This window comes from Vespa velutina, chromosome 19, assembly GCF_912470025.1.
Source record: "Vespa velutina chromosome 19, iVesVel2.1, whole genome shotgun sequence".
NCBI lineage: Eukaryota > Metazoa > Arthropoda > Insecta > Hymenoptera > Vespidae > Vespa > Vespa velutina.
This window is the reverse complement of record NC_062206.1, coordinates 2,480,470-2,501,597: the sequence shown is the minus strand read 5'-3', so window position 1 is coordinate 2,501,597 and position 21,128 is coordinate 2,480,470. Positions and strand designations below refer to the sequence as shown.

Below are 21,128 nucleotides of genomic sequence, written 5' to 3'. Positions count from 1 at the left end.
TGGCGTTGCTTGGATTACCAGGTTGTCTCATTCCACCACCTCCCCTACCACCATCTCCTCCTCTTGAAAAGCCACCGCGGCCACCTCTTGCTCCATGTTGACCACCCCTCATCACTCCTCCTGGTCCACCTACAATCGATGTGTCATACTACTCTTACTAAATGTTACGATCAATACTATCTCATCCTCTGTCTTTCTCTCTCGCTCGTTCGCTCGCTCTCGCTTACTCTCTCACTCGCTCTCACTCTCGCTCATTCTAATTATCATATCTATACTACCGTTAAATCATTTCTCGTTAAATGATCACGATATGATCATCTAACGATTTTACGATCGTTACCTGGTCCACGTTGCTGTTGTTGCTGTTGTTGTTGTTGTCCTCCCATTGGTCGCATATTACCGTCACCAGAATTCAATCTTCCTCCACTACCATCCATTGACATCCTAGGCTTAGTTTTCTTTTCTTCCACGTTCAACTTTTGTCCATGCTCATCAGGATAAAATATAGGCTACAATAAAATACAATATTATAATACTCTTTATTCTCCAATATGATAATATATTAGAAAAAAGAAAGGGGAAAAAAAAAAAAAAAAAAAAAAAGTAGAGAAATTGATTATAAAAGCTAACCAAAGAGTTTAACACTTTCGTAACAACTAATTGATCCTCAAAAGTAATAAATCCATAATTCGGTACTTTCGCAGCATTGTTACTACCCAATGGACCTTTGCATCTGTCACTGGATTTACTGTGTACACGTAAATCCGCCACTCTGCCATACCGTTCAAATAATTGACGCAAATCGTGTTCGGACGCATTGTGTGGCAAATTTCCAAGAAATAGTTGATGAGCGTCACTGTATTGACACGGTCTTGCTCCTCCACGTCTTTCTCCATCTTATAAGAGATATATATAAGTTATTAATTATCTTTTAGATAAAAATAATATTCCTATTGGGATGAGAAATTATCTATAGTTTACCTCGTTGAACAAGACCACCTCTTGAGGCTCTTTGTTGTTGATGCTGTGGTTGTTGTTGAGGTTGTTGATTGCTATTTGTTCTATGAGTTTGTGGTTGAGACGTAGCCACGTTCATTCCTGATAATGTAGCTCCACTACCTGTAGGATGTAACGGTGATCTATCGTCTAACCTCAAATTCGTCATTGGTGGCTAAAAAAAAAAAAAAAAATAAAAAAAAAAAAAAAATAAAAAAAAAACAAAAAAAGAAAAGTAAGAAACAATAAGAATCGAATGTCCCTTGTCACGTCTAAATATTTAATTATTTAATTCGTAATTAATAAATCAAATAAACCATAAATTATATCTTACGTAAATTATAGGAACTTACAGGGGACATAGATATCTTCGGAACCTGAGGGCTAGGAGTAGCGGTGGAACTTGGAAAAGATTTTACCAAATTAGCATAAGTCTTAGGCCCGCTACTGCTAACATTCGTATTAGATACTTGATGTTCAGGTTCAGTTTCTTGTGCAGATGGTGTAAACGTCTCAGTGTCCGTTTGTTCCTGAGTTTCTTCTGATTGTACTTGCGGTTCTTCCTCCGCCGACGTTTGCTGTTCCGTCGCTGTATCTGTTTCTGCTTCTTGAACGAACTGAGTCTGTGCTGCTGTCTCAGCAACATATTGATGTTGTTGTTGCTGTTGTACGGGAGGTGGTGGTGGAGGTTGTTGTTGTTGTTGTTGCTGTTGAGGCTGAGGCTGTTGTTGATTAATCAAAGTAGTTTCCTCATGAACGGATCCGTTTAAAACTTGTTGCATCACAGGATGTACCTAATCGTTCAATGCAATCCAAATAATATGAATATTTTATAGAACATATCAATCCTTTATTATAATATTTTATTTCCTATAATACTAACCAATGGCTGCGGTGGTTGTGTATAATAGATCTGTTGTTGTTGAAGTTGGGGTTGTTGCGTAGGAATAATAGTGGGTTGACTTTGAGGTTCGGCAGTTGGTGCAGAGCCTGTAAGTGGCTGTCCTTGATTTTGATGTTCATCTTCGTCTGGTTCAGAAGGACCACCTTCTTCCGCATCTCTTTCAGTGGTCTCATTCATACCTCCTTCCATCCCACTTACATCCGTTTCTTCTTCATCAGGAAAAATCAAATCTTGATAACGGAAAATGTCATTGTGTACATAATACTTTTTTGGTGCTTGGATGGCCAACACAAAAGTTTGAGTGAAGCGGCGCATCGGTTGTCCAGCATTAGATAATTCGCCAGATACCTATAAAATAAAATATATCAAATGAAATATCTTATACTTAATTGTCTAAAAGTTAATTAACTATGCTATTAAATATATAAATATATATATATACTATTTACCTGCACAACAACTCCATTTTCAAGAGTCAGTTGTGAATCAACTTGACTTATCTTTGCATGGCAATCACGAAAATTGAGTTGTTGAATCTTTTGATGTATTTGTTTTTGACCAATAGCAGGTGTCGATTCTCTATTAGAATCTAACCCACCATGTACAAAAGAAGAATGTTGATTATAGAACCTACAAAATATTCTATCAGTTATTACTACCATAACAATGTAATATTAATAAATAAAATGATACTTAATAAGAGTAAACAATTAATACCTATGAAGATGTGCTGGAGCTTGATTGAGCAAAGTATAATATTGTCGGACAAACTCGCGTCCGACACTTTGCGGCGAGGGGGATGCCTCCATGACCATCTTTTTTCTTTTTCGTCTCTCCAAAACAATTTGCCAAAAGATTGATTAAACTGCTCGATTGCCAAAGCTGCAGTTTGATGAAGAAGCAAATATCTGAAATTGCAAATAAATAATAAGAATTTTTATTGTCGATATAAAACAATAGTTGTGGAGGGGGGGGAGAGAGAATGGAAAGAGAAGAGGGGAAGGGGAGGGGGGACAAATTCTAAAGAATCCTTGCACATCATGTCAAGTGTGTCCTGCTTAGCATTATCACATGAGACACTGATGCGAATAAAATAAAAAAGAAAAACCTGATGTAACTTCTACAAAGATTTTTTTTTTCCTTTTTTTTTTTTTTTTTTTTTTTTTTTTTATATATATATATATATATATAAAATAATTTTGATAAAATAATTTTTAATAAATTATTAATAATAAAGCTCTATTATTATATTATTCCCAATTACATGTAAATGAGAAAAATTGTATATAGCTAATCTTAAAATTTCAATATAAACAAAATTAAATTTTACTCGTTAAACGAGAGAGAGAGAGAGAGAGAGAGAGAGAGAGAGAGAGAGAGAGAGAGAGAGAGAGAGAGAAAGAGAGAGAGAGAGGAAATTTATACAATGGGAAGGAACACGAGTATGCATAAGACTAAGAATGTGGCGTGTGTCGATCCACGCTAGAGAACATCAAAGAAGAACGCGGGCAAAGGATAGGCGGGAGAACGCAAAGAAATAATATCATCGAAAAGGGTTAGGTAAAGACAATTAGAAATAACGCGAAGCATATCCCGAAATATTTTCGTGTAATTATAAATTCGATTAAATATAAAATCGAGGAGAGGTGAGGAGAGGAGAGAAGAGGAGGTGGGGCTAGAGGGAGGAAATCGAGGACAAAGAAGGGACTGCCTGCCCGGTCGTTCGTTCGTTCGTTCGTTCGTTCGGTCGGTCGGTCGGTCTTACGAGCAAGCATGGCGATTTTTCTTGATCTCTTTCTCTGGGACGGTTAATCCAAAAATTCCCCAGAAAGCACGCTTTGGGGGAAAGAAACTAATTGAACTAAATCATAAACATACTAAATCTCTTATCGGTTATATTGTTATGATTTGTAAATGTTTAATGGGAGGAAGAAAAAAAAAAAAAAAAAAAAAAGGAAAAAAAAATAAAGAAACAATTGGATATTCGACAAAACTTAATTATAACGTAAATTAGAAAAACGGGGCGCGGAGGGAGATAGAGGAGAACGATGAAAAAGGAGAGAAGAAGAGAGGGAGAAACGAGAAGAAGAAGGAGGTATAGCATAGGCGAAACCCGCGATCTTGTATCCTTTTTTCCTTCCTTCCTTCCTTCCTTCTTTTCTTCCTTTTTTTCTTTCTTTCTTTCTTTCTTCTCACTAATTTTCTTTCTTTCTGAAGCTCACTATTACGAAAAGTCGAATATCACTAAACTTCGTGTGATATCTTTTTACGTGATTCGTATTACTGTTTTACACTCACCTAACAAGGATCGGTCTTGAATAGACGCGAAGCACTGAGTTTACCGATGATATTGAGAAAGCCGGGAAGAGAAAAACAGAAAGAGAAAGAGAGGGAGAGAGAGAGAGATAGATAAAGAGAGAGAGAGAGAGAGAGAGAGAACAGCCTTTCCACGAGAGCAACAACAGTCCACGATAATGTTAATTATAAAAACAGTTCTCAGTGTTGGGACCTCCGAGCACCTTGGTGTCAGCACATGCAGCGGAACCTGCACTGAAAAGCTAGTCAAATAGAAAGAAGTTACTGCTTCCGAGATCACTTTAACTGTGGCATCCCCTATCGTTTAAAATATGAACTAAATACTTAAGGCGCATATTTATGTATATATATATATATATATATATATATAGATTAATACACTAAATATTTTTGGACAAAATTATTGATATATACTATTATTATTATTGTTGTTATTATTATTCTTTCAATTCGATCTATATGAATATTTATTCATTGAATTGTTCTCTTTGTTATCTTTATTATCTGATATGAACGTTTGTTTTGTAATTTTTTTTTTTTTTTTTTCATTCTTTTTTTCTCTTTTTTCACCCTATCGATCTTAACGAATCAATAGATAATATCTATTTTTGTATTTGTATCCTTTCTCTGTAAACTAAGATAATGAAACTTTTATAATATTTTTAGAATTGTTCGCATTAATCGATTCGACGATAAGATTATATTCTTTAATAATGCAATATGTATTTTTCTTTGTAAAAAAAATATTAAATACTAGTATATATATATATATATGTATGTATGTATGTGCGTGTGTGTATATTACTGAGGAAAAAGAAAAAGTCATGGTTTTTTTTATGGTGTCTTTTTTGTCAAAAATATTTGAAGAAAAGGGAATAAAGTGTTTTTCGGAACGTCGTTAAAAATTACAATTGTACATTGCTTGAGCATCGCTCAGGCTAACGATTTAAAATAATCACGATGTGAGCAATGAGCGAGAGGCCTAAAGTTTGGATGAACGCCATTTTTCGTTTGCATCTTAAGATAGTATCTCACTTAAGCTCTTCGCTCATTGGTCGCTATTTCCCGCGCTTGTAAATCGATTTCAATTTTCACCATGTATAACCTATTTTTTCTTTTTTTTTTTTTAAAGTTGTTTTCTTTTGTTTATTAATCAATCGATACTTCGACACGTTTCTATTATAGTACGCATTAATTAATAAAGACTATATTTAAATTCATTATATATATATATATATATATATATATAAATAATGAATTATGATATATATATATGATGTCATTCTTACACGCCAATCAAAGAATGTTAATTTTTAGATAAAGATTCGATACTTTTTAGCAAGATAATAATTGAGATTATTTTTAATCTTATCTCTCTTTCTTTCTTTCTTTCTCTCTCTATCTCTCTCTCTCTCTCCCTTCTGAAATTCAAAAGTATTTCTCGTTAATTTTCATTACAAAATTTTAATCTCCCGTTAAATCAATTATGACAGAACAATGGTTTTTGATAAAATCGAACTTGTCGTTTTCTGTTAAAGAAAAAAAATCTCATTATTAACGCATTATAGTTAGAATTTCTCTTTCTCTCTCTCTCTCTCTCTCTCTCCCCCACTCATTCGCTCGTTCTCTCTCTCTCTCTCTCTCTCTCCTTCTCTCTAATGTTACAATATTTTTATTAAACGACAATCGCGAAGTTAAAATCAAACATCGATGCTCAACGATGTTTGAGAGAACTTTAATACTAGACATATATCGATTAGTATACTAGGCGGAATTTATTATTAGTTTTTAATCGTTTTTTTTCTTTTTTTTTTTGTTTTTTTTTTTTTTTTTTTTTAATCTTTTTTAATGTGATATAATTGTTTATTTACTTAATTTATAAAAGTGATCCTATCTACGAAAAAATATCTTAACAGAATAGGTAAGTCACAATCGCGCTATTTAACAGCTTCTTCTTCTTATTATTATTATTATTATTATTATTGTTGTTGTTGTTGTTGTTTTTAATCTATATCAAACAAAATACTGAAAGCTTTATTTTAAAACATTAAAACATTATTTAGTGTATCTTCTCCCTTTCTTAGTTTTTTTTTTTTCTTTTCCCCCTCCCCCTTCCAAGGAAATATTACAACACATGACTTGAGCACAGGATTCGTAGATTAAAGAAAAAGAAAAATACAATGGAGAGACTTGTACTTGATATACATTAATACGACTTACTTTTTTTTCTTTTTATATATATCTACAAAGAAAATTGTGTCAAATATATAAATATTAAGAATACCTATGCAGAGTCGTTTCCCTTCATATTAGAGCGAAGAATCATCTCACCGAAGACATAATTAGCTGCAATAGAATCAGCAAAATACTTGTATTTTTTTCCTTTTTTCTTTTTTTACTCTTCTATATATACTTTTTTTTTTTTCCTTTCTATAATAAGATCGATAAACCCTCCTCAGTCTTATATGTAAATCTAATATTATATTTTAGATTTGACGCATTAAAGAAATCTTGTGTACATACTGTTTTTGTTTAGCTTCGTTTTTTTTTTGTTCTTTTGTTTTTAAAGTAAAAAATAATTATATAGGACCTGGTCAATACAAATACACACACAACCGTATGCAAGATATATTATGTACACAAAATGAATTTATTTTATTCTATTATTCTTACCAATAAGGAAGCAATAATCTTTTTACCGCATCTTTTTTCTCTCTCTCTCTCTCTCTCTCTCTCTCTCTCTCTCTCTCTTCCCCCCACATAATAATCACTATAAACAGTTGGGCACCTATTACATTTTTCTCTCTTTTTCTTTTGTTGCTGAAACATTCATGTGTAAAAAGTACATTGCCTCTGCTTACTCTTCTACGGCAGGTTTCATCTCCCCCCCCTCCCCACCCATTTATTAACTTTAATTATAGACAAAATTAAAATAATCTTATATCGTTAAAAATGTGGACAAAGTTGGTTGTGTTATTTTTCTTCTCTTTTTCCTCAGCTCTGTTCACCGAAGTTATATACGAATGAGAGAACTCGTATTTTTATTTATTCTCTACACACTATTTCGTATTTTAAATTATTATTATTATTATTATTATTATTATTTATTATTATTTATTATTATTATTATTATTATTATCTTTCATCTATTGCTTTCCCATTTGCACAAGGAGAAAAAAAGAAAAAAAAAAAAAAAAAAGAAAAAAAAGAGAGAAAAAAAAAAATAAGAATCATGTATTTAATAAACGCCACAAAATATTTAAATATTTTTTTTTGTGGGAGTAAAAAAGGCGTGGGTGTTGTTACGGTTGTTGTCCTTTGATGGTCGCGTTTAATGTAATCATTGAAAACTACGTTCGTTTATAATTGTACTACCCATATCTTTACAACTTCATTGGCCATATCCAAAAAAATGCAAATATTTTATTCTCCTTCTTAGTTTTTTTCTTTTCTTTTTTTTTTTTTTAAACGTAAATATGATATATACGATCTCACACACACACACGCCTTACAACACTGAATATATATATATATAATATATTTATATGAGACATTAATGCTATTAATTAATTGTAGAAACTTTAAGATAAATAAAAAATGGAGATAAATCAATGAGAGTTAATGAGAGAATAGTCTTTAAACTATAATATATAATAAAAGAGTTTGGACTATATTGTACAAAGGGGTAAACGAGAGATGGAAGCAAATTATGTACATACATATACGCATTTAAAGAAATATATACATGTGTATATGCATATACATTATTTTTCTTTTGTTTTCTTTTCATTCTTTCTTTCTTTCTTTCTTTCTTTCTTTTTCATACGTTCGCGCGAATGTTTTTTTTCTCTCTAACTTCCACAATGCTATTATTATACGTTAAACGCAACATGATCAACTATTTTACTGTTTTTAATTGTGAATCTTGATGACTGAATTTGTTAAGCGGCAGTTGTCTGCGTTGTTGTTCTTGTCGTAGATGACGTGGTTGTTTATTAATGGAATGATGATGATTTGACGATTTATGATGAAATTTGTAGGGCGGGAAACCTAAAAAAAAAAAGAAGAAGAAACAATTGTTAACGACAAATCTCTTTCTCTCTTATCACAAATATTAAAAATATAAATAAATAAAGATTATTATTAAAAAAAGTTCAATTGACAAATTTTGATTTACCAAAGAAATTATCCACTTACTAATATTTCTTTTCAATTATTGAAAAAATGAGAAGAGACCGAGTTGGAAATTATGAAAGTGATAACAGCCACATATTAAGTTTTCATTTTGAAATATTTTGACATACGTGTTCGAGTTATTTTAAAATTATTTCGTTTTACTATAACACAAAATGGAAAAAAAAAAAAAAAAAAAAAAAACTAAATACATTTATTCCTGAAGGATAATTATTTTATTTTTTTTTATGTAATTTTAAAATGTTAAGAACAGACGTGTGACACAAAATATATTTTTTAATAACTCAAAATTACTTTTTAAGACCACTTTCATAATAATTGGTTTGAACTCTAATATGTTTAATAATTTTTAGTAACCAAAACAAAACCAAAAAACAGAACAAAACAGAACAGAACAAAACAGAACAAAACAAAAACAAAAAATAGTACAGGGCAATAGTTTGAACAAAGGATGATTACGATATAATATAAAATTTGATTTTGACCATTAGAGGAATTACTTTGAATGAATTGACTTACCAGCGTTTGCAATGAATATTACATTGCGGTCGCAAATAAGGATTTCCATTAATAGGGTTGGTGCCTTTGATTTTGGCGACCTCCCCTCTGCTTGCCGCCATAGCCTGAGCCTCCTGAAACAATCCCATGACGTGTTAGTCAAATAACCTACTTAATAAACTACTCCTCCCCAACTTTCTATATATTTAGATAAAAATTATCAACAAAGAGAATGACTATGAAAGAAAAGATTCGGCGTATAGACTACCACACGCACACTTCTATAATAGAAAATAATATAAAATAATGAAGATATAATAGAGAATCTATATAGAGGCTACAGGCTAAGGTAGTAAGCTGCAGGCTGCGTGTTCCATTTCATATTCTTCCTTTGTCCTACACATTTCTGGAGTCTTCCTTAAGCTGAAATATTTATTTATACTTTTCTAATAACCAGCATGAAATGCTTGAAAATTATAATTAAATATCTATCGAATAAATATATACTATATATATATATATACACATATATCATATATATTTATGATATATGATATATACATATATCAACAACAGTTTGAAAACTCTTGTTGTTTTATTTTAAATAAACTTTTATAACACGCATTACCAGAAATGTTTAAGGCTAAGGAAAATTAAATGAAATAAAACCAAAGGGCACGTAGATGTAATTATGATAAGCAAAGAATCATTTTTATTTTAGTATAATACTTCCAAAGGGTTATGGTCTTGTTCATCTTTTTTTTTTTTTATAAAGATCAATTATTAAATAAATAAATAAATATATATATATATATATATGTATATATATATATTCTATTAAAAATTAGTATGCAGAGAAATTAAATTAATATGTAAACAAAAATTTCAAAATATTGATATTGCAATCAATTGAATCGCTTGAGTTATTTGAAAATGAGTTTTCTGGCCATATGAAAGATAAGAAATATTATTTCATCATTTGTCTTATCATAACAATAAAGTAACCCCTTAAAAGCATATGTTGTATGGATATTGGAAAAGCATTACAATTAATAAAATATTAGTGATAACACAACCAAAGATGAATCATTCGATACCGAAGATGAAATAACTTTGTGATTGTATCTATAAAGCTGATATGATTAACAACATTAATCGATTAGTACTCCCAACACAATTGTTATATCACAAATAAATAATAAATAAGACATAATTTTGTTCTTTTTTCTGTTTTAAGTTTTTCTTTTTTTCATTTTTTTTTTTTTTTCTTTTACTTAAACCAACATAGTTAAAATATCTAAGATTTGATTTTACAATTAGTATATAATTATGAAGATAGAAATGAGAAATTTAAATGAAATATTATCAATAATTTAATTTTTCAAATGATTGATAATATAAGAATGTGCTACTTTTTTTGCACATTTTATACATACGTATACATGCATTCAGTGTGGAATTATATGCATACATACATACATACATATATATATATATATATATATATATAAAACAGCAAAAAGAACAAAATAAACAAATAAAAGGAGTATACAGAATGAGCGAATGGATTAAACATACAAAATATTAGACATGAGATTGAATGAAAATGAAATAAGGAAATATTCTTTCATTATGGCGAATATATAATAAAAAGAAAAAAAAAAAAAAAAAGAATAAAAAAAAAAATAAAAAAAAATAAATAAATAAAAATAAATAAATATAAAAACTATATATATACCAATAAAAAAAAATGATATTTAAATGAAATATGCCATGGGAAAATACAAAACAATAGAGAAGGAACGCTAATGCGTACCTTTACCGCGTGCACCACCGCGCCCACCACTGTAGCCACCATCGTAACTACCACCGCCATAGCCATAGCCGTCTGCGTTTCATGGAACACACGGTATAAAGAGACAATGGGATCATTATGGTAATTACGCGCAAAAAACACGTTAGTTTTAACTTTTTTCCTTTTGTTTTTTTTTTGTTTTTTTTTTTTTTGTTTTTTGTTTGTTTTTTTTTTTTTTTACAATAAAGTCCTACGTTTGCTATTAATTGTTTTTTTTGTTTAATGTCTTAATCAACAAGATATATAATCAACAAAACAATTAGCTCAACAGAAATTTGTTAAACATTATTATGAAAAACTTGTCAATTTTTTTTTTTTTTTTTTCAAGATAAATCTCGTTTGTACTATATGCATATGTACATAATATATAAATAAATGAATATAGTAGTTTTATAAAGATCTTATTCTTATGTTCGTATTATGCTTATTGAAAAACTATTTCACATCTTCCAAAGGGTTTATTCGTTTGCACATTTCAAAGTTCTAAGTGCTGAGAGGCTGTTTGAACTTCTTTTTTTCTTTACTTTTCTTTTCTTTTCTTTTTTTTTTTTTTTTTTTCAAATTATTCTCATCCATTATTCTTTTCTCATTTTTTACTATTTTATTTTATTTTGAATCGTAAGAGAGATGTATCGTCTACGAACAACTATGGATGATAAAAGATCGTTGACATGCACGAACTGATGATAAACAATTGTCAGAAATGAAATTTAATTAATTGTAGTACCAAAATACGTTCACCACTGTCGTTAAGGATAATAAATAGGGGAATTAATATGTTTGGGTAATATGAAAGAGAAGGAGGAGCGGAAGAAAGAAAGTGTATATAGTCGAACAGATAATCCAACTTTTGCGGCTATTCTTTTAGTTTGTTTTTGTTTGTCTGTTTGTTTTTGTTTGTTTGTTTGTTTGATGGAGGCCAAAAAATGTACGATCAAAGTAGCAATATAATAGTAGTAGTATCATTCGAATGGGTTTTTTTCTAAGAGAGTGGGGAGGAGGGAACACGATAGATAAGTTTAAATAAACTTTCAATTGATTTGTCTCTTTGACAATAGGAGTCCAGTTATGTGACACAATAATGGAAAAGAAAAAAAAAAAAAAAAAAAAAAAAAAAAAAGGAAAAAAAAAGAAAAAAAAAAAAGAAAAAGAAAATGCAATCGACAAATACAGATAATATAAAAACTGATAGTCGTATTAAGATATATACGCTTAATGAATATCGTTGATAATAAAGTGATGATATATGAATTGTGATGAATGAAAACATGGAAGAAATGTTGAGAAGTGCATGCATGAAATATATAAATATTTTCTTGCCGATATAGGATTAAAAGCAGGAACGGAAGGTTCAATATACCATTTCATACGACATATTGTCCTGTACATTTTTGCTTTAATATTTTCCAAATTTTAGTTCATATATATATAATTATGTTACAGTGATTGCGTGTCTTTGAAGTCAGCGAGTCTGTAGAATAATAATAATAATAATAATAATAATAATAATAATAATAATAATAATTGTAATAATAATAATAATAATAACAATAATAATAATAATAATAATAATAATAATAATAATATATAAAAACCGAAATAGATGAGAAAAGAAAGCTATATTCCACTGATTCACTGACATCAATCAGTGAACGTATGAAATGTTACGTATCTTTAAAATTTTTTTTATTGACAAATTCATTTATATTAAAATTTTAATTCATTAATCTCTCTCATCGAAAACAATAAAAACGTGCTTCTAAAAACTTATTTAAAAACCTGTAATTTTTTTTTTTTCTTTTAAATTAGAAAGTGCTAATTATATCCAACAAAAAAAAAAAAAAAGGAAAGGAAAGAAAAGAAAGAAAAGAAAAAGAAAAAGAAAAAAAAAAAAAGGAAATACAAACAAGAAAAAACGTGACCCGGTGCCATGTGCAAATAATAAATTCTAATCGTGCAATATTATTGATCTTTTCTCATTAAATAATATAATGAGAAAATCATAAAAAAGAAAGAATTCGTATTTGTTTAAAAAATAGACTTCACACATTCACTGTTACATATATTATATGTCATGTTCTTTAATTTATCGTTAATACTATAACCATTCGCACGTTTGTGTGTATTAAATGTATTACGTGTATATATGTCTTTCTGTGTGTCATGTAGCATGTGTATTATGTGTATAATTTTGTCTGTTTGTAATATTCGTGTTAGTTTAATATTAACAAGGCATCAAAGAATATAACTTAGTAAATCGTTAAATTTAGTTGGTCACAGCTTCATAACAGCCAACCCTCTGGAAGTAGGCATTCGGATTATGTTCACAATCTCTGTATATTATTATTATTATTATTATTATTATTATTATTATTATTATTATTATTTCATACACATATATATATGTATGCATGCATATGCGTGTATATATATCATAGATAATAAATATTTATATATATATATATATACACACACATATACATAAAGTATATTATTGAAAGGTTTTTATCAATTAAAGCCACGATAGAGTCGTGATATATATCACTATTATTTAAAAACTACTGCATTACAAGTAAAAAGAGGTAGAGGAACATAATCCGAAAAAAAAATGAGTTTTTTTTCCTACACACGCCTGAGTTGCTGGTTTACACACACTGTTCTGGTGTAAACAAAAAACCGATCACCGAGATTATATATATATATATATATATATATATATATATATATAAACGAGAAGAAGGAACTTGCACGCATGTTTATGCGATAAAAGTCTAATACCCGTGTATTATATTATATAATATTAATAATGACAAAGAAAAAATACAATAATTTCTTTTTTTTTTTTTTTTTTTTTTAAGTTAAATGAAACAAATTAACCCAATCGATCAATCAAACAACTCTAACCGACCAACCCCAATCGACCAACCGACATTATATAGATTTCACTTTAGACTGAAAGATTAGTCGCTGATCCGCCTGCAAACCAGCACTCATCCTGCAGCATCAGCTATAATTAATATCACACATCGTATATAATCTTCTGTATGATACATACTATAATACCAAACTTTCTCAGTATCTATACGTCTGTTGCGTACCACTAAGTAAACAGTAGTACACAGATAATGTGTATATATATATATACATATATATATATATATATATATTTGTTATGTTGGCAGACGATCTCCATACGTTCAGCTTTGAATATTAGTACTGTAAGCACTATATATATACGACATGCCTCATCAAACCAATCATAACTATCAATGTGACTTGTAGTTGAACATATTTTTGTTCTTTCTTTCTCCTGTTCTCTCTCTCTCTCTCTCTCTCTCTCTCTCTCGCTCGCTCTCTCTCACTCTCACACTCTCACACTCTCACTCTCTCTCCCTCTCATTCTCTCGCAAAAGAAATTCTTATTCTCTAGCAAAGCCTGATTAATTGATTTTTGTAGGTAATTTCAGTGATAAATGTTAAAATAAGTTACTATAGTAATCGTCTGCCGAATACACTGGGACGGTAACGATTGTTCTTTTTCTTTTTAAAACTTTTACTTTTTGACTTTTCTTTTTGTTCAAGTAGAGCACTAGTAGTTTAGCAAACACGTGTGTCTCTCACGTGAATTTGTTTTTTTAGTAATAGTCAATAAAATTACCGTATCCACTGTAGTCGTAGCCACCATAGCCGCCGTACCCACCGCCGTAATAGTCATAGCCTCCTCCATAACCATCGTAGCCTCCTCCATAGCCTCCTCCGTAGCCTCCTTGGCCGTATCCACCACCATAACCGCCTTGACCCCAACCTCCTTGGCCGCCAAATCCACGACCTCTTCCTCCTCGACCACCTCTACCGCCTCGACCTCCAGCACCTCCACGCATTCCACCCATTCCGTCTGGTTTCGGGGTAGCTTTTTTTACGTCGACCTAAATTGATTGAATTATCCCAAAAGATTATATAGAATGTTTCATTAATAATTGAAATATGTAAAAATAGTCTTTGTAAAAATTCAAGTTTTTTATTTTTTTTATTTTTTTTTGTATTTTTTTTTTTATTTTTTTTTTATTTTTTTTTTATACTAACCTCCTTGCCATTTATCGTCTGTTTAGGTGTCTTCAAAAGTTCATTCACTACTTGTTCTGATTCAAAAGTAATGAAGCAGAAACCTTTCCTCTGGTTCTTTGTCTTATCGAATGGCATTTCTACATCTACGATCTGTAAAAAAAAAAAAAGAAAAAAAAAAAGAAAAGAAAAAAAAAAAAAAAAAAAAAAAAAAAAAAAAAGGGTTGGCATAATTATCACCGATAATATTCACAGAGATAATCCAATGTTTCATTTGTATTGAAAAATTTACTTACGGTTCCAAATCGTGAGAAGAAATTTTTAATATCTTCATCCGCAAGTTCCGTCGAAAGACCACCAACAAATATCTTCCCGTGCCTGGCTTTTGCTTTCTTAGGATCTACTTTCTTATTATTAATAACGTGATCACCAGAAATAATCTATGAAACATATACCAATTCTAAATTATAGAGAATATAGTCATTGTGTGTATATAAAAATTTTTTTATATATTTGTTTATTTTCATCAGAAGTAGATCGTCGTCATGCACACTCAGTAGCAGAACTGGTACTTAAATTTCATCATATTAAAGACTTGGAAGTATCAATAATGAAATATTATATAATAGAACAAAAATTTTAATTTTACCTTCTCCAACGATTCAGCTTTTGCAAAGACAATAAACGCAAAACCGCGTGATCGTCCTGTATTTGAATCTGTTTTGACATTGATGCTTTCAATATCACCATAAGCACTAAAATGATCTCTTAGTTCCTCTGAAAAATAAATACAATTAAAAAATTGTCCTCAATTGATCTTAAAGTCTATAAAACTCTTCTCTAACTAATATTTAAAAAAAAAGGAAAAAAAAAAGAAAAAAAAAAAGAAAAAAAAAGGAAAAGAAAAGGAAAAAAAAAATAAAAAATAAAAATGTGCTATAAAGCTCAGAAATAAAGTTTTCTCATCTGACAATTGTCATCTGAAGGTGTCCTAAGGTAAAAAAAAGTATGCATCATTGCTTAAAAGCACAACTTTCTCCTTTTGAAGTTGTTTAAAAATTTCTTTTGATAAAAATCCAATACTCACTGTCCGTTGTTTCCCAACTTAGACCTCCGACAAATAACTTCCTGTCAAAAAAAAACAGAATAAATAAGAAATTAAAATTATCACAATATGTTCCACCTACTTTCCAAATAAATTATTATACGAATTGAACAGCAATCATAGCTGGTTATCATCTGGATATGTAACTTTAGCACTAATTTTTTTTTTTTTTTTTTTAATGAAATTACATTGCGTTTTGGAAATAAATAAATAAGTAAAGAAATAAATAAATAAGTAAATGAATAAGTAAATAAATGAATAAGTAAATAAATTAATGAAAAAGCAAAAGGAATCAGAGAAAAAAGAGAGAAAGAAAATAATAATAAAAAATTGAATGTACCTATCGTTTAGAGAATCCTGGTTACCTCCGGCCGACCTGTAAAGCAATGGAATGAGTATATTTTACTAAAAGTTTAAAAGATCTCTTATATAAATACTAAGGATTAAGGGCGAAGCAAAAATTTTAATTTTGTTACGAACTGTATCCATTTATATATATATATTTCAAAAAGGAGTTTGACTTGACCCCTGGAAAAATTAGAATCATTTGTTAAAATATTAAAATTTAATATTGATAATACACAAGAAACGTAAAAGATCATTTGTCATTTGGAAAAGGGGTTCTGGATAAGCTCTCAAGTTTTGGCGAGGAACTTTATTTAGCGGATGCAAGTAATTTATTAAATGCTTCATATTTATATGTATATATAATTACGTATATGTATATTCATTTACAAACTTAAGCTGAAGTTAATTGAAGTGACCTACTTTATACTGCCTGCCATGAGAGATTTAGAAAAAATATAATTTTTGTATGAACAAAAATATCAATAATAGTTTTAAGATAAGAATAGTAATAAAATGTTCATACCACTCCTAAAATAAATGAATTATAATTCATTGTATAAGCAACTTTACCATATGTATGAAATAAATGTGCATTTTTATCCTCAGTACGTGAAACAAAAGTTGTGACAACCAACCATGTGATGACAGCTCTGTACACCATAAAAATCATAATCTGAACTTTAAACAAGTATATGCTTCAAGAACAAAAAAAAAAAAGAATTGAAGGGAAAACTTGGAAAAAAGTATGCATATGGAAATTAACGTATTTAGAGATCAAAATACTTTTCATGACGTTCTTGCAAACCCAAGCTACAGTTACAACTCCAGTTGAGATACAGCTGCTCCTAAAGGAAACAAGATTTAACTTTTCCAAGTTGAACTCTGACTGCTGATTGGCCCAAAGAATTGGCATATGGTAGATAGACTGCAACTCTATTAAAAAGCTAAAAAAATTGTTTTCATATTACAAGTTAATGCTGGTCACTTCTTCATATACTTTTTTCTTTTTTTCTTTTTCTTTTTTTTTTTTTTTTTTTTTTTTTTTAAATAAAATTTATATATGCACATGATACTGAACATTTAATATATAAATATTTGTATATGATAATATATTTGTTTCTTTGTTTATATAGTCATCGGCAAAATATTATTATTGTTTCAAGTCCTGATATACTTTTCGTCCATTCTACATATTCAAATTATGAGCTGCAATATGATTTCATTTTTCTGGCAGTTTGGTGGTAGTTGTTTGTACTTAAATATTGATCTTTCGTATATCATCTAGGGCTGGTGATAAATACCGTGGGCACCAGTCACTCGCCGCTTATCAGTTGTTGGTCGGGTCACGGTTAGCCGGTTGCGAGCCGCCCGCCATAATCGCACTGGGTCGTTTGCCACCTGCAGACCAAGCCACATAAACTGAGTTAATGGCATTCCGACCTATCGGAGGTTTTCGCATTGGCCCTAGTGACTCTGTGCTTTGATCACGCCCAAACAGCATTGACATCGTATCAGAAATTACTCTACGCGTGACCCAGCAGGCAAGTGTGTGTCTGTGCGAGACTTATTGATCTGACGCAATTGACTCGACTTCCAGTGCTTGTGTAGTGACGAAACATGACGGACTTGAACTTGACGTTGACTTCTCATAAAATTCAGACTCAGAAGTCATTCATAAGGCTTCACGGTTCAGTTCACAGATTCCAGGTAAGCGTACATTATTGTCAATCGTGAACAATTGACTAACCAGAATTCGGCTGCAATGAATGTACGAGGAAGATTCTCGGCTGTCCAAAAACGGATTTGAAAGTTTACACTCTATAAAAACATTATAATCATTATTTGCGTTACTTGTATATAAACTTGATCAATAATAGAATCACAACTTTTCTTTATTAATTACAGAACTATAGTAGAATTAATTAAGTAGGTAGGAGCAGAAATAAGGAGTTTACACAAAGTTATAAAATTTCAAATAAACTTATACCTCGCAACAACAGCACAATAAAAAAGTTACAACTAGCACTTATCATCATTACGCATATATTTACCTTATCTTATTTTCTCAATAAACATCATGCATTATTATTTTATTTTGACTTTAAAAATTGATATACTAAAAACAGTGGAGTATCGGCCTTCGGTCATTGATTTTTATCACGTTCTACATTAAGTTTACATTCCTAAAAACACCTACCACATGGATAAGAGAAAGTACACCTCCAAATTTATAAACTAGAACAGGTTCTTCTAAAGTATTTTTTTTTCTTTCTTTTTTAAATATTATATCCCATTTTAAAGAAAATCTACGCGATAAGCACAGCATAAGGATATTACCTAAAATTTGTAGGTTACATTCGCTTTTCCAAAAAAATTTTATATACCTCTACGTTTAATCTAATAATGCTTACCCATTTTTAAAAAACATACCCCAAACTATGAGTAAGAGTTTCCGATAATCCAAGGCTGTAAGGATGATAAAAGAAAGAAAGAAAAAAGAAAAATAAAAAAAAAAAAAAAAAAATAAATAAATAAATAAATAAATAAAAGAAGTCGATTCCTTAGTATTAAGTCCAAAATGCTGTGGCAATGTAAAGAGCAAAAGTAACGGCATAAAAAGTAAGAATACAAAGTAGTATTTACATAGAACTTTGAAAGTCCGACAAAATCGATACACATCAGACTAATTTCGCCGAATCCGGTGAATAAATCATCCAGCTCGAGTTCTCGTTACGCTGAAAAAGGTTAAAGGCAAAGAGGTGCTACGTAGCTAACTGAGAGAGACAATTTCTTATGATATATATTAATCCTTTAAATTAAGTACTTCTCAAAGATATTTTACAAGAAATAACAATATCCTTAATGTATTTTTTGTTTGTTTGTTTTTTTTTTTTTCGTAAATAAATAAGAGAAAAATTGATGTTTGATTCGCTACACTTACTCTCTTGAATCGATAATAATTATATATATATATATATATATATACATATATATATATGTATTACCTTCGAATCGATAGCATGAATGTAAATTGACTATTATTGTAGTGAAGGGAAAAGAAAAAGAAAAAGAAAAAAAAAAAGAAAAAAAAAAGAAAAAGAAATTTTTATTAGGATGAAACTTAACGTAAAACGTGATAAAATACACGAAGGTTATGCCCAAGCATATTGAACACGCGATTAAAAAAAAAAAAAAAAAAAAAAAACGTGATGCATATGTATATATATATTTCGTTATAACTCAAAGCCCGCCATTTTATATGCCTCCTTCACGCGACGAACGAACAATGCGTGGGCGCGTCCCTCTGAAAACCTACGGCCGGCATCTCCACTTGTTTTCTTTCTGAATCACCATATATATATATGAAAGTACTTGCAACGCGTTCGAAAAAAAGAAAGTTACCAAATGTTTTATCATAGTAACGTCACGCTGGTAGTACAATTGTAAAAAATGCCAACACTCATTTTCCGTCTGATGTCGTTGGATTACTTTTTCTTTTTTGTTACCGTAAAGGGGAAAGCTCCCGCGTCCGCCATTTTGTCATACGCGATCGTACCAAATGAAAGCAACTCGACACGGAACTAGATAATCTATATAACTATATAATATATATATATACATACGTACGATGTACATATATATATATATACCACGACGACGCACAAAATGTAAAGAAAAAAAAAAGATATATTTCTCCGCGCGAATAAAACGTTAAATTACGTGCGTCAGAATGAAACGTTATTACGCGTTTCGCCATCCAAGCTGGAAAGCAATCTGGGACACAACAGAGATTGAGAAAAAATTACCTGTCCTCTTGGGACTCCTGGTTGTTTTCAGCGGCGTCCCCGTCGCCACCATTCTCCGCCTCGCCGTTCTGCTCAAAGTTCTGATCAGCGATATCTTCGCTGAAGTCGTTGTTCTCCTGATCAGCCATAATAATACGCGATTGATTTACGTGTCTTACCAAAAGAAAATAGATAGAAAGATAAATTAACACTTGATAGACACGTCTTAAAAAGGGAAAAAAAAAATAAGTGTGTTCCGATTAAAACGTTTACGTACACCGCACGAGCAACAAACACTTTTCACGTCTGAACAGCTCGGCTGCCGAGAGGAGAAGGGAGAGTAGCTCGTAACTCTGTACGGCTTCGAAGCTTCTGCGCAATGCATCACGGGAGTCCCACTACTTCTACGCCAAGACGGTCAACCAATCGCGTGGCTCCATCTCAGTGCCGTCTTCGAGAATATCTATGCCCCGATTGGATCGCCAATAAATAATAGATCTATGTTGGCTAATAAAACAAATCGTTATCGATCGATATAGATTCTAATAACTATATATAACGTATCTATTAAATGTACCGTCATAAAATATTATAAATAAATTCTATTACGATATCAAACAGGTCTGTATTAATGAATTATTTAATAAGATATAAACAAAGTTTATCACAATTACATATTTTTATGTATATATCTTATTAATTGAATGGAAATGGCATTGAAATGATTAATTATTTATATATTATGAAAAATTTCATATCATCGAGAACGATCAGAATAATGTAAAAGAAAAATTATTATTATTTAATGAAGCCTTCAAACATTTTAAGTGAAATACCTAATATATACTCATTAGTACGTTCCTGAAGCTTCGATCAATGTGAGAAATTCTGAAACGGAAGAGAGACGGGCGGCGGATGTGGCGGCATGTCTTCGGGATGAATCGGCTTCGGTGTGAGAGTCGCGTAGGAAAGTGTACCGACATTGGCTGAGATTGGCGGCGAGCATAGCTAAGCGACCAATCAAAATCCACATGAGATCCCGCTCCTTTGCCTAGTTTTTGCTTC

At 30.5% G+C, this 21,128-nt stretch overlaps 2 protein-coding genes and 1 long non-coding RNA gene across 13 annotated transcripts in view; all 3 read right to left on the bottom strand.

Moving 5' to 3' along the window:
• The window catches only part of LOC124955920 (ras GTPase-activating protein-binding protein 2), a 6,022-nt gene extending 1,522 nt beyond the window's left edge, over window positions 1-4,500 (bottom strand). Inside the window, exons 1-9 of one of the 3 annotated variants that reach the window (XM_047511064.1) lie at window positions 4,199-4,500; window positions 2,618-2,808; window positions 2,350-2,530; window positions 1,880-2,248; window positions 1,350-1,790; window positions 982-1,171; window positions 631-896; window positions 341-509; window positions 1-129 (exon numbers count right to left, since the gene is read on the bottom strand). The exon at window positions 1-129 is cut by the window's left edge and continues 1,522 nt beyond it. In XM_047511064.1, coding sequence (XP_047367020.1) covers window positions 1-129; window positions 341-509; window positions 631-896; window positions 982-1,171; window positions 1,350-1,790; window positions 1,880-2,248; window positions 2,350-2,530; window positions 2,618-2,715 — 1,843 coding nt within the window. In that variant the 5' untranslated portion in view covers window positions 2,716-2,808; window positions 4,199-4,500. Of the gene's footprint in view, window positions 130-340; window positions 510-630; window positions 897-981; window positions 1,172-1,349; window positions 1,791-1,879; window positions 2,249-2,349; window positions 2,531-2,617; window positions 2,809-4,013; window positions 4,076-4,198 lie in introns of those variants that run through there. The other 2 variants (XM_047511065.1, XM_047511066.1) reach the window with 2 other exon arrangements.
• Window positions 4,501-5,613: 1,113 nt separating this feature from the next.
• On the bottom strand, window positions 5,614-20,411 carry LOC124955921 (RNA-binding protein squid). Of its 9 annotated transcripts, none has more exons than XM_047511070.1 (10): window positions 20,085-20,411; window positions 16,271-16,306; window positions 15,913-15,953; window positions 15,475-15,602; window positions 15,122-15,265; window positions 14,847-14,978; window positions 14,422-14,689; window positions 10,725-10,796; window positions 8,930-9,042; window positions 8,044-8,266 (listed from the first exon to the last, which is right to left on the bottom strand). In XM_047511070.1, exons 1-9 carry the CDS (start codon window positions 20,210-20,212, stop codon window positions 8,978-8,980), a joined length of 1,014 nt encoding a protein of 337 aa, XP_047367026.1. In that variant the 5' UTR covers window positions 20,213-20,411; the 3' UTR covers window positions 8,044-8,266; window positions 8,930-8,977. The 9 variants fall into 9 exon arrangements, with proteins under 9 accessions (XP_047367023.1, XP_047367024.1, XP_047367025.1 ...); XM_047511072.1 differs by having other exon boundaries at window positions 14,464-14,689; XM_047511067.1 differs by lacking the exon at window positions 8,930-9,042 and having other exon boundaries at window positions 5,614-8,266.
• On the bottom strand, window positions 17,373-20,078 carry LOC124955923. The gene is made up of 2 exons (XR_007103023.1): window positions 19,681-20,078; window positions 17,373-18,096 (listed from the first exon to the last, which is right to left on the bottom strand). It is a non-coding gene; the product is annotated as an uncharacterized LOC124955923 (long non-coding RNA).
• Window positions 20,412-21,128: the final 717 nt, after the last annotated feature.

Excerpts from the sequence above, each read along its gene's own strand:
- LOC124955921 (XM_047511067.1), bottom strand. The coding sequence starts at position 20,212 with ATGGCTGATCAGGAGAACAACGACTTCAGCGAAGATATCGCTGATCAG. Across the intron at positions 16,307-20,084 it reads CAGGAGTCCCAAGAGGACAG|GTCGGCCGGAGGTAACCAGG; the intron begins GTAATTTTTTCT and ends ATTGCTTTACAG. Across the intron at positions 15,954-16,270 it reads CAGGATTCTCTAAACGATAG|GAAGTTATTTGTCGGAGGTC; the intron begins GTACATTCAATT and ends TTTTTTTGACAG.